The 12,859-nt window shown below is 36.8% G+C and overlaps 1 protein-coding gene across 1 annotated transcript in view; it reads right to left on the reverse strand.

Moving 5' to 3' along the window:
* The window catches only part of CFAP20DC (CFAP20 domain containing), a 203,844-nt gene extending 191,905 nt beyond the window's left edge, over window positions 1–11,939 (reverse strand). Inside the window, exons 1-2 of the mRNA XM_058167803.1 lie at window positions 11,769–11,939; window positions 3,877–3,948 (exon numbers count right to left, since the gene is read on the reverse strand). Of these exons, the coding sequence (XP_058023786.1) occupies window positions 3,877–3,897 (21 nt within the window). The 5' untranslated portion in view covers window positions 3,898–3,948; window positions 11,769–11,939. The remainder of the gene's footprint in view (window positions 1–3,876; window positions 3,949–11,768) is intronic.
* Window positions 11,940–12,859: the final 920 nt, after the last annotated feature.

Genomic DNA, 12,859 nt, shown 5'->3' on the forward strand with positions numbered 1-12,859 from the left:
AAACCCTGAAATAAACTGTGTTGTCCAGAATTCCATATCTAGAACACATTGAATATTTTAAAATTCTACAGAATACAACATTTCTGAGTTGGTTATATTGTTCTATACTTTATGTTGGTTTTTAATATTAACTCTTAAACTCTTTATATGTAGAAAATTGAGTATTTAGTTTTACAATTTGTGATACCAACACTTTGCATTGAGTTTTGAAAAAAAATGAGAATGAATACATTTGGCACTTATTATTTAATCACTATATAACTCTTCATGTTGAGAAAAAATAACTTGGGATAATACGTTCTATATACCAAGTCCCAGTAACTGTAGCTTTTTAGATGAACTAAATATTCTTCAGTGCAAACTCATTACCATAATCTAATCTGAAGGCTATCAACTATGATCAATCTCATTTAATAAAAAAGCTAGGATAAACCAGTACTGCTATTTCTACCACTCTAATATATAAAGTGGGATTCAATCTGAAATACAAATAAAATCACAACCACTGCCAATTATCAGTGTCAGATTGGATTTTACCTGCAATTCATATGGTAGGAGGTTGAAATATTTTTGAACCCACTTCAAACTCACATAAAGTGACAAAAAGGGATAAAATGTCTCCTCAAAACAAGCTGTGTACTCTAAAGGTTTTGGAGTTCAGTGCAGAAATTCCTTTGCAGCAACTTTGATACGGGAAAAGTTTATTTTTATTTATTTAGCTATTAAATATATAAGTTCCCTAAATGTTTGTATTCTGTAAAGTTGGAAGAGACCATTTAGGCCACTGAGTCCATCCTTTGAGCCCAAAAAGTCCAAATTAAAGAATTCCAGCTTTCTCGCACTGCCATGTCTATCCAGCCACATCAGTTATCTAGAATAGAATAGAATAGAATAGAATAGAATTTTATTGGCCAAGTGTGATTGGACACACAAGGAATTTGTCTTGGTGCATATGCTCTCAGTGTACATAAAAGAAAAGATACGTTCATCAAGGTACAACATTTACAACACAATTGATGATCAATATATCAATATAAATCATAAGGATTGCCAGCAACAAGTTATAGTCATACAGTCATCTATCTATCATATGTGGCTGTGTCATTTTTTGGACCCTCCAGAAAATATTTCTATTAGCTTTTACCATATTAAAATTCAACCTAAAAATATGCTGCCAAACCTATATCCACAAATTTTATAATTCAAGCAGATAAATAATACATTGGAAAAATATTATTTGTTTTTTTTCTAGTAATTTTATTTAAAAAATACAATTACAAAGATAAAACTAATATAAACTAAAACAGAAAAGAATGAAAAAAAATCAAAAGTTCAGAAAAAATGGAAAGCCTTCTGATTTGTTATTTGTATATCCCTTTTTAATTATTAAGACATCAGCTGATTTCTTTTACATGTCCTGTGTGGTTCTTTTTCCATGTCATTCTTGCAGCCTGTCATTTTAAATCCACTTTCAGGTCAGTTACAGTCTTGTCGAGTAAAACTTGTTGCTCTTTCTTAACAGTTTGTAAATTCTATTTATATACTCTTAAATTTAATTTCTGAACCTATTATTCAAAAATATCATTTGATATGTTGGAATGTTAAAATCTTTTCTTCTATTCTGTAAGTCAAATTTAAATGTTTGTCTCCTTTAATTGTTATCTTCAGTTCCTTCTGGTTTCCTCCAGTGTCCAAACTTCAAAGTCTTATTCTGTTTCTTTAAGACAGGAGTGTCCAAATTGGGCAACTTTTAAGACTTGTAGACTTCAATTCCCAGAATTCCTCAGCCAGCAATTCTGGGAGTTGAAGTCCACAAGTCTTAAAGTTGTCAAGTTTGGACAACCCTGCTTTAAGAGATTTCAAAACAAAAACATTTTCCCATGGTAAGGATTATTATAATGTATTCCAGAACCTTATTTCAAATCCATCTGAGCCCTTAATCTGTTTTCAAAAATCAAACTTTTATTCAACCTTTTGCTGTTTATTCCAAAATAATTTTAAGTCCTTACATTTGTATTTAAAACTTCTTTCACTAAAGACTGAAGGAAGTTCACCCAGTGCTATTGAACATGGCAATACAAAGGTTCCTAATAGCAGAAAACTCTTAACAAGCAATTTCCAAAAGTGATTAGAAAACGAAGTATGTGAACCCAGTATCCTTTTGAAGGTGCCAATCATAGTTTGAGAGAAAAGATGGCTATTCTGTCTTCTCTCATAACTCTAAACCCACTGGAGATGGCTATCCTGCAGTTTCTATGTGAGGAGCTACTGTCTGGAGTGCTTATGGGTAATCTCAAATCCTCTTCTTGTCCAGAGGGGAATTATGAAGAGCCAATCTACTTCAAGCTACAGAAGGATCTTGACAGACTTGAACATTGGGCGCTATCTAACAAAATGAAATTCAACAGTGAAAAAAGTAAGGTTCTACATTTAGGCAAAAAAAAAAAAAACCACAACAAAATGCACAGGTACCGTATATGTGGTACCTTGCTCAATAGTAGTAACTGTGAGAGGGATCTTGGAGTCCTAGTGGACAACCATTTAGATATGAGCCAGCAGTGTGCAGCAGCTGCCAAAAAAGCCAACACAGTTGTGGGCTGCGTTGGGATAGAATCAAGATCACGTGAAGTGTTAGTGCCACTTTATAATGCCTTGGTAAGGCCACACTTCGAATACTGCATTCAGTTTTGGTCGCCGCGATGTAAAAAAGATGCTGAGACTCTAGAAAGAGTGCAGAGAAGAGCAACAAAGATGATTAGGGGACTGGAGACTAAAACATATGAAGAACGGTTGCAGGAACTGGGTATGTCTAGTTTAATGAAAAGAAGGACTAGGGGAGACATGATAGCAGTGTTCCAATATCTCAGGGTTGCCACAAAGAAGAGGGAGTCAAACTATTCTATTCTATTCTATTCTCCAAAGCACCTGAGGGTAGAACAAGAAGCAATGGGTGGAAACTGATCAAGGAGAGAAGCAACTTTGAACTAAGGAGAAATTTCCTGACAGTTAGAACAACTAAGTGGAATGACTTGCCTGCAGAAGTTGTGAATGCTCCAACACTGGAATTTTTTAAGAAAATGTTGGATAACTATCTGTCTGAGATGGTGTAGGGTTTCCTGCCTAGGCAGGGGGTTGGACTAGAAAGCCTCCAAGGTCCCTTCCAACTCTGTTGTTGTTGTTGTTACTATTGTTATTATTATTATTTGCCAGTTAAAAGCTATTTAGCAGACCACTATTTCCTCTTACTTCCGCAAGGCAATATATAGTACCTTTGAAGACACCCTTTCTTCCATATTTATAACAACGCCGTAAGATTGATTACACTAATAGAGAATGACCGACTCAAAGTCATACATTGGTTTTTGTGATCAAGTAGATTTTGAATCTACCATTCTATTCACTACCCTATGGTGGTTATTGTCATTATCTTTAATTCTTCTAAGACAAGGGAAAGAAATAATATCTTATAAATATGCAGTTTATATACAATGTGTACTAAGAGTGTTAAGCATATAATTTTTATTAAATGAATAGTTGAAAAGTAATAGGAATTCTGCCTGGAAAGCACTGTCAAAGATTTTATATCTGCAATTGTCATCTATAATGTTAATTACTTCCTGATTGTACTCTTGTCTTTTTTCCCCCCAAGTTTTCAGATCAGATAAAAAAGTAGAAAAGGTCAAGAGTGACAAAAACCAATTATAAGCAGTTAAAAATTTGGAGACACCTATTCAAGTTTTCAAAGAAAAGACAAATAGAGAATATTTAAATATCTAAGGACTTTTCACTCAATATTATATACTATTGCAATGGTAGTATCTTTTTTTTCATTTCTTTCTAAATAAGGACAAAATAACAGAAATATTTCTCCCTTACCTGATATTCATTTTTGAACATTTTAGCAACTGATCAAATGATTTCAAAGCATCAGCAAGCAATTTGGTTCTTCTAAAAGTTAGGAGAAAAATATTATGTCAGATTTCACACATGGTTTAACTAAAAGCAAAAAAAAAGGAATATATTTCAAGTGTTGATTAATACTACTACTATTCTCTAACATAAAGTAAAAGAATGTTTTTTTTTATTTTGAACCTGCTGTATTCTGGTTGTTTTTGCTAATATGTTCACCTGATTTTGTATACAGCCCATCTCCGATCACTCTACAGTATGTAAGTACTAAACAATTTAGACTATAATGAGTTAAATAGCAATATATGTAATGTTTTTATTGTATATGAATAGAATAGAATTTTTTATTGGCCAAGTGTGACTGGACACACAAGGAATTTGTCTCGGTGCATATGGTCTCAGTGTACATAAAAGAAAAGATACCTTCATCAAAGTACAACACTTACAACACTTAATGATAGTCATAGGGTACAAATTTAACACTTAATGATACAACACTTAATGATAGTCATATGTAAATGGTAAATTCTAAGATACATTAAAAACATAACATGACTGAAAAGTACTAAATCACTTTAATTAAATCATATTAAAGAATGTTATGAACATTTGAACAGAAGTATTTTTATAGGGTTCCTGCTTCTTTGATTCTAGTCAATCATATTTCTTTCTACTACTTACTACACCATTTTATTTATGGAAAAATACACTTTCAGAATCGGAATACACGAGCATTCATTTTACAAAGAAGGTGATTTAAAGAAAAAGCCAAGGAACTTCAAAGAATTTATGACTATCACATTATCTCATTTGATTCCCAAAATAAATATCTTTCTTTCTCTAGGGACAGGGGATGAAGAAGATCAAGCCTGAATGCAAATTCCTTAAAGGCACCACTTCACTTGCCGATATAAAACATTCGTGCATATGTAGAGCAATATGCAACCCATCTACTCCTTATCATAATCTTTGCCTGGAAGTTAAATATAGGAAAATTCATTATATTCACGTAAAAGCTACAACTTGATTTATATTTATTAATGCACACTTATAAATTCATAAAAATGTAGCTTGAAGTGATGACCGGAATGCATGAATATATTACCACGAAAGGCTACAAAAAGCCATACCCCATAGCCAATCCTGTATCTTTTATGAGTACTTTTTTCTTTTGCAATCACTCAACCACATTACATATTTGAAATCATACCATCCATGTGCTGTACCTGGCTCCACCTACATTTTAACTTTCATTGTCTCCAAAATATGGTAACTTTGGTCACAAATGCCTGCCTGAACTGAAATATTCAGTGTAAAAAACCAACAAAACCAGAACAAACGAACAAAAACCCAGATTACACCCATCCAACACAGGTAGAAAAAAAAATTAAAAACCAAGAAACTTTTAATTAACAATTATCTTGTAATGGTTCTGTTTTAGAACTATTTTAGATTCAGTTTCAGATTGGACTAGGCCACATTAACTCAAATTATTAATATAATGAAGTCATCCTTCTAATCTGAAGGAACGGACTGAGAGAGATATACAGAAAGGATGAGGATGACTATCTATACAGTGGTAAAGCTTGTTATCATGACAGACAGAAGGAAGGAAGGAAGGAAGGAAGGAAGGAAGGAAGGAAGGAAGGAAGGAAGGAAGGAAGGAAGGAAGGAAGGAAGGAAGGAAGATTTCTGATGCTCCTTGTCAGCTTTCTACAAAGAAATTCAATAAGAAAGTTGGCAGGAAGTTGGAGATCATTCCCATGTTTTTGTTTCTCTATTTATGTATGGAAATATGTCTGGAATGATGACTTAAAGGGGCGCAGGTTGGTATGCGTATGGATAGTTCTTGACTTACGGCTACAACTGAGCTCAAAATGTCCATTGCTAAGCAAGACAGTTGTTACAGGAATTTTGCCCCTTTTTACAACCTTTCCTGCCAGAGTCGTTAAGTCAATCACTGTAGTTGTTAAGTAACTGCAGTAACATGTTTGTTAAATTAATCTGGCATCTCCACTGACTTTGCTTGTCAGAAAGTTGAAAAAGGTGATTTACATGACTCCAGAACAATCTAATCTTCAAAAATATATGCTAGTTCCCATCACGTGACCATGGGGATGCTTCAATGGTCGTAAGTGTGAAAAATGTTCATTCCACTTTTTTCAATGCCATTGTAACTTTGAACGGTCGCTAAACAAATGCTTGTAAGTTATGAACTTCCTGTAGGCCAATAAATGGCAGAATCATATCTATAAAATTTATGGAAACCCAGTAAACATCAACATTATGAAAGTATATGCATGTAGAACAAATGTCAGCCACTGAGCAGTGGTTCCCTGTCCATTCTCAAGCATGACCAGGGTTTGTTCCTTCGCTCGTTCCTTCCTTTTAAAAGGTCACAATAACTTAAGTTTTAGTACTATATAGTTAGCCATCCTCATCTTTTTTGAGTATCACTGCTTTCTTGACAAGAAGTGTAATGCTTATTTTTTATCCTGCCTTTATTATTTTCATAAATAACTCAAGGTGGTGAGCATACCGAATACACTTTTCTTCTCCTATTTTCCCTACAACAACATTGTGAGATGGGTTGGCCTGAGAGAGTGTGACCGGTCCAAAGTTACCCAGCCGGCTTTCATGCCTAAGGTGGGACTAGAACTCATAGTCCTCTGGTTTCTAGCCTGTTGCCTTAACCACTAGGCCAAACTGGCTCTCTTTTGGTATGTTGATATGATAGCTTACGATAAAAGTAAAAAAAAAAATCCTTTGATGATGTTACCTGGTTTTCCATTTCAGAAATATTATAGAACCCATAAATTAAAAACTTAATATACAGATAGGTTGGACTATGAATCATGTCTGGGAGTAGAAATCTGAATTTCAGAAAATAAAAATGTCTTTCAGTGGGACACGGTTTTAAACACTGTCCCGTTAATTTTATATTAACTACAGTATGGCAGATTCTATATTCCCAGTTAGGCTCATGTGCTATATTAAAAGTACATGCTTTTTAGGGCAATAAAATTGTATGTTTTTTTTTTCAGCCTTAGTTGAAAAATGAGTAAATGGCTACTTTATAGCATCCTATAAAGATGTCAAAAGCTGCCGATTTATTTGAAAAATATGCTAAAAACTAGAAGCATTTAAAATTCAAGGTGACATAACTTCACCGTGTTCTTCTGGATCAGAAGCACTTTTTACCAAAATAAAAGTCCTGAAATGTTAGGTATCAGGGAGTCTGCAAATCAATTTTGTATACACGTTTATACAACTATATACTAATAAATATAAGCATGTATGTGCTTTAACGAAAAAAAATCAACACCAGCTTTAATCAAGTACTTGAGAGGGAACTGCTTTGTTTATTCATAGGATTTACAGAGCTCCCCAAAACAATATGGTTCTGACAGTGTTCAACAACAAAAAAAGACAATAAACCATATACATAAACACAAAAACCCGAATGTTAAAACAATGCAGTACATAAAATAGCAACCAAACATGATAACTAAACAACTAAAATTACTAGGACCCAAATGCCTAGAGATAAAGCTAGGTCTGACGGGCTCAGGGTTGACTCAGCCTTCCATCCTTCCGAGGTCAGTCGTTGGGGGCAATATGCCAAAATTATAAACTGCTTAGAGGGTGCTGTAAAGCAGTATTGCTTTACAGCAATACTCTCTAGAAAGAGTGCAGAGAAGAGCAACAAAGATGATTAGGGGACTGGAGGCTAAAACATATGAAGAACGGTTGCAGGAACTCGGTATGTCTAGTTTAATAAAAAGAAGGACTAGGGGAAACGAGTCCCTAACACGAGGAATGACACCAGACCCACACTCACGAGGTCCACACAGGATGTCACCACCGCACATCCACCCAGAAAGCAGACCCAAACCCACACTGATCATGAAGCACGACTAAGGACCAGAAGCCAGACCGCAGCTGCAACATTAGCCATTTCAAACCCCTCCAATCCATACATGCAGCAGACTGACACCCACTATGAAGATGTAGCACGACCACAAAGCCAAACAACAGCTATGCAGCTCACCAGCTCAAATCCCCCTGCAACACAGACTAAACTGAGCACAAACAAGCCCCCACCAACACAGGACACACCCCCAGCCAATCAGAGCACAAACCCCCCCCATCCAATCAGAGCACAGCCAAGCTCCCACCCAATCAGTTCAAATCCCCACTAGCAGTTAAAAGGAAGAAACAGCTGCGATCACACATTGCTCCCAGAAGCACGGTTGAAGCCTGAAGATGACGAATGAGACTTCGAAACGTCGCCAAGACACTTCCAATTTTACACGGAGAAAACCCGAACAACCAAAGACATATATATATATATATATATATATATATATATATATATATATATATATATATATATATATATATATATATATATCTCACACCATAATTTTCTTAACGTAGGTCTTTTTACTACATATCAACTTAGTATATATATATAATTATAAGGATATGAAATGCAATAGATAGCCAACTTTGAACTCTTAAAATCCACAAAATCTAGTACTTTTAACTGCAGTTATGCAGAAAGTGTTACTGTTCAGTTTCATTGTTAACACTATATATTTACATCCAATAAAGCAATGACAACTTTATGTCACAGCAATAGTACAGTAGAAATGAAGTTGACAATTTTATAGCACATCAATATGTCATAATGCAGGAAAGATAATATGCGGTGTATAAGCTAGGTTTTAATATGGCTATTCCACTGCTTTTTAATGTAAAATAGCTGCATAAAGACATCAGTGCACAATGGGGAGTAGGGAAAGAATAATTTCTGCAGTTATTTTAGCTAGGATTGGTGTCTTAGGTAACTTAGAAGAAATTTGACTGAAGTAAACACAACTTTTTCTCTGGAAAAAATGTATTATAAAAATTTGACAAGACAAAAGTCATTGAACTTTGATTTTGCTTTGCTTATTTGATTGTAGTTGGTTTGGTTTGGACACAGCATATTAATCCAGTGCAATCGTATATGCTATTACTTGTACATGCCCCTATATTTTGAGGCATCCTCTCATATAACTGTACATAAATATCTACCCATTAGCTCACCAGGGAATAATAATGATGATGATGATGCTAATAATAAAAAACAAAATAGGATTTGTATAACAGTACTTATATGATGAGCTTAACTGTGGAGAGATCCACTGTATGTGAATTAAGAGTTGTGCACATTTTGAAATTATTGAGAATAAATGTTCATGCAAGGCCAGTACTTCCCTGCTCCTTAAGAGGCCTAACTTCCTCTTGAACCTGAGAAAAAGTTATTGCTACTTCTAAATTTATATTCAGTTTAATCAGTGAAAGGCCTTGTGCATGAAGCCTGAAAAAAGCCTTGAAAGCTTTGTGCACGAAGCCTTGTGCACGAAACTTGCTTAAATGAATTGTAAAGAGTTGCTATACTTGGAGACCAGAAGCATTTCTTCTCAATAAATATCAAATGTGCACACTCTTAAAGTATTTCTGTGCACACCCACAACTAAGCAGGTGTTTGAATAAATAAGTTATACATTATACTATAAATTGGAATTGCTCCGTACTGAACATTCTAAGGTTTACTTAGGGTAATTAGTACTGCTGCACTTTTAAAAATTTAATTAGGTTGATCAACAAATATTGGTAGGTAACTGTTCTTCTCTCCCTCTGTCTTTATAAAAACTTCAATGTTGATTTATTTAATTGCTATTATGTCAGAGAAAGTCAAGATTTTAGGGTTTTTCTTTCTGGTCAATAAGAAACATTGCTGGAAGCTAAACCTTATTGAACTCAATTAAATCCAATTAATTTCAAGATAAAATGTGCAAGATCAGGTGACATGGCTGTCATGCACATTTTGCTTCAAGAAAACCTTAATTCCAGTAAAAAAAGGCACTGGGTCATGCTGGAAGGTTACAAAGCATTCGATAGGAGTTCTTCAATTTCAATGAAGATGCTGAGCAGCCCATACTTCTGCATAATCTACACTGACTTTCCTCCCTGACAGTGTGTGAATAATCTTTGTTGCTTTTCCTGGAAGGGTGAAAGTTGTCCTAAGATGAAAACAATGAATATCAGTCTTATTCACATAATAATTTTATTTCCCCTCTCCTCTCCAAATGGCTTGTGCCATAAAATGCTATTACTCTTTACACATAAAACATGGCAGTCAGCAACTAGGAATAAGATCACTTTTTTTTATAAAAAAGAATCCTTACGTCATATTTGCAAGACTGTAATGTAACATAGGTAGTTCTTGACGTATGACTACAACTGAGCCCAACATTTCTGTTGCTAAGTGAGACAGTTGTGAAGTGAATTTTGCCCCGTTTTAGGACCTTTCTTGCCACAGTTTTTAAGTGAATCATTGCAGTTGTTAAGTTAGTAGCACTTTGTGTTGTCTGTGTTGTGAATCTGGCTTCCCCACTGATTTAAGCTTGTTAGACGGTTGCAAAAGGTGATCACATGAACCCGGGACACTGCAATTGTCATAAATAGGAGTCAGTTGCTAAACTGAATTTTGATCATATGACCATGGGCATGCTGCAACAGTCGTAAGTATGAAAAATAGTTTTAAATCACTTTTTTTTAGTGCTGCTGTAACTTTGAATAGTCACTGAATGGTTGTAAATTGAGAACTACTTGTACTTAGTCCTGACCGGCAAAGAGAAGAGGTAACTGGACTTTCTGGTTTTTCTTTGAAGACATTTCACTTCTCATCCAAGAAGCTTTTTCAGCTCCCCACCATCTAGTCAGAGCCGAAGAAGCTTCTTGGATTAGAAGCGAAACGTCTTTTTAAAAAATCCGAAGTCTAGTTGCCTCTTGAAAAAGCACCTTTGGGACTTCTAGCAAGAATTGTGCATTTCAACTCCCAGAACTCCCCAGCCACTTTGCTTCCCCAGCTTGCTGGCTGAGGAATTCTGGGAGCCAAAATCCACAAGTTTTAAATTTGCCAAGTTTGAGAAACACTGCAGTTTATGTTTGCAGGTTTTTTTCATTGGTTGGTGGTTCTGAGCATTTCCCTAAAATATTAATTTTGCATTATAAATTAGGTGGTGGTGGTTAGTGGTGGTGGTGGATATTACCAATCCTTTTTCACCAGAGGTAGAGGTAGGTAGATGATAAATAGATAGATAAAAAAATCAGCAACTTCAGTTAGTTTGGCTGAGAAGTTGGCCCTCCAGAATGATTTCTGAAATAGCCTTTTCTCAAGTTTGCAGGAGAGGTGGGTTTTATTTTTATTTTTAGCCTTTTATATCATTAAGGCCTACTAGTCTTTGTAACTGCTGTACTAAGTTCGGCTTGATCAGTTGCAAAGTAGGCCATTTCGTCTCGTTCTGGATGGTTTGGGGCTGTTAAAAGCCGCAAACCAAAGCGTTTAAAAAACCAAACAGGCTCATTTCATGGTGACGCACCTGTCGTTTTCTAGCGCTGAGTTTTATTTCTTAAGGGCCTCTCCCAGCATTTACACTTACGGCATCTTTTCATTGCGTATTTGATCTTAAAAAGACTTTCCAGTGCCCCGCCGCCTCAAGCTGAGCCGGCCTTGTCCCTCCATCTCAGGCGGCTGCGCCCCGGGGAAGCTGCACCGGCAAGCGAGAAAAACCCCAAGGCGCCTTTTTGCGCCAAGAAGACCGAAGAAAGAGCAACTTCTTCGAGCTTTTACATCCTTTTCATCCATCATGTCACGGTCGTCCCCAACGATAAAAAAGACGCCACTTTTCCTCTGCATCGGCCCCTTCCTATTCGACTGGGCTTAAGAAGGGCTGTCGGGCAGGTAAGCGTGCCCAAAGTTGCGCCCTGGAGGAGAGACGAGAGAGCGACCCAGAGGGCCTTACCTTCGCGGCGGCGAGGGAAGAGGCCAAGGCCGCGGGTGAAACTTGAGCTTGTTTAACCAGCCTAGCTGGCCTCAAGGCCTCCCCGCAGGTAGGACGGCGGACCAGAGTCCGGCGGAGACGTGCGCGCCCATCCGCCGGCGCTCTCCAAAGATACCCCCGGGCGCTGCACCCTGCGGGTCAAGATGGCGGGAGCCGCCTTGGAAAGAGGCCCTGAAGCAGCGAGGGAAGGAATCCGCGGCGACCCTCTTCCCTCCCCGGGCACTGCTATGGCTGCGCTCCGCTCCCCGGCTTCGGCATCTGCCGCCCGAGTGCCGCCAGGAGACGCGCGAGAAGCCGCTTGCCTTGTGTTTGGGCTGCCATGGTGACACTGTCCTGCAAGCGGTGAGGGAGGAAAGCTGCGCCTCTGCTTCGGAGCCGAGGCTCCTGAGCATCTCTGAGTGCGGGGAAAGGCCCGCAGTAGAGTTTATTAGAGTTGCAGGCCAAGGAGAGGGCACCCAGTTGGGGAAGGTTGCTCTTTGCCCTCCCCCAGATAGGTAGGATAGATAGATGGATGGATAGGATGGGATGGATTGGATAGATAGGTAGATAGATAAAGTAGATAGATAGGTTAGGTAGGTAGGTAGATAGGATAGTATGATAGGATAGATAGATAGGATAGATAGATAGATAGATGATGGATAGATAGGATAGGATAGGTAAGGTAGATAGGATAGGTAGGTAGGATAGGTAGTTAGGTAGGATTTATAAGATAGATTGATAAAATAGACAGACAGATAGATAGATAGGATAGTATGATAGGATAGTTAAGATAGATAGGATAGTATGATAGGATAGATAGATAGGATAGATAGATAGATAGATGATGGATAGATAGGATAGGTAAGGTAGATAGGATAGGCAAGGTAGATAGGATAGATAGGTAGGATTGATAAGATAAAATAGATTAGATAGATACTCTCTCTATACAGGTAGTCCTCAACTTATTACCACAATTCAGCCCAAAATTTCTGTTGCTAAGCGAAACATTTGTTAAGTGATTTATAATTATAATTGGATCTTACCAATTCTAAGTTAAACATATTTAAATAAAT

This window comes from Ahaetulla prasina, chromosome 2 (assembly GCF_028640845.1).
Source record: "Ahaetulla prasina isolate Xishuangbanna chromosome 2, ASM2864084v1, whole genome shotgun sequence".
Taxonomy (NCBI): domain Eukaryota; kingdom Metazoa; phylum Chordata; class Lepidosauria; order Squamata; family Colubridae; genus Ahaetulla; species Ahaetulla prasina.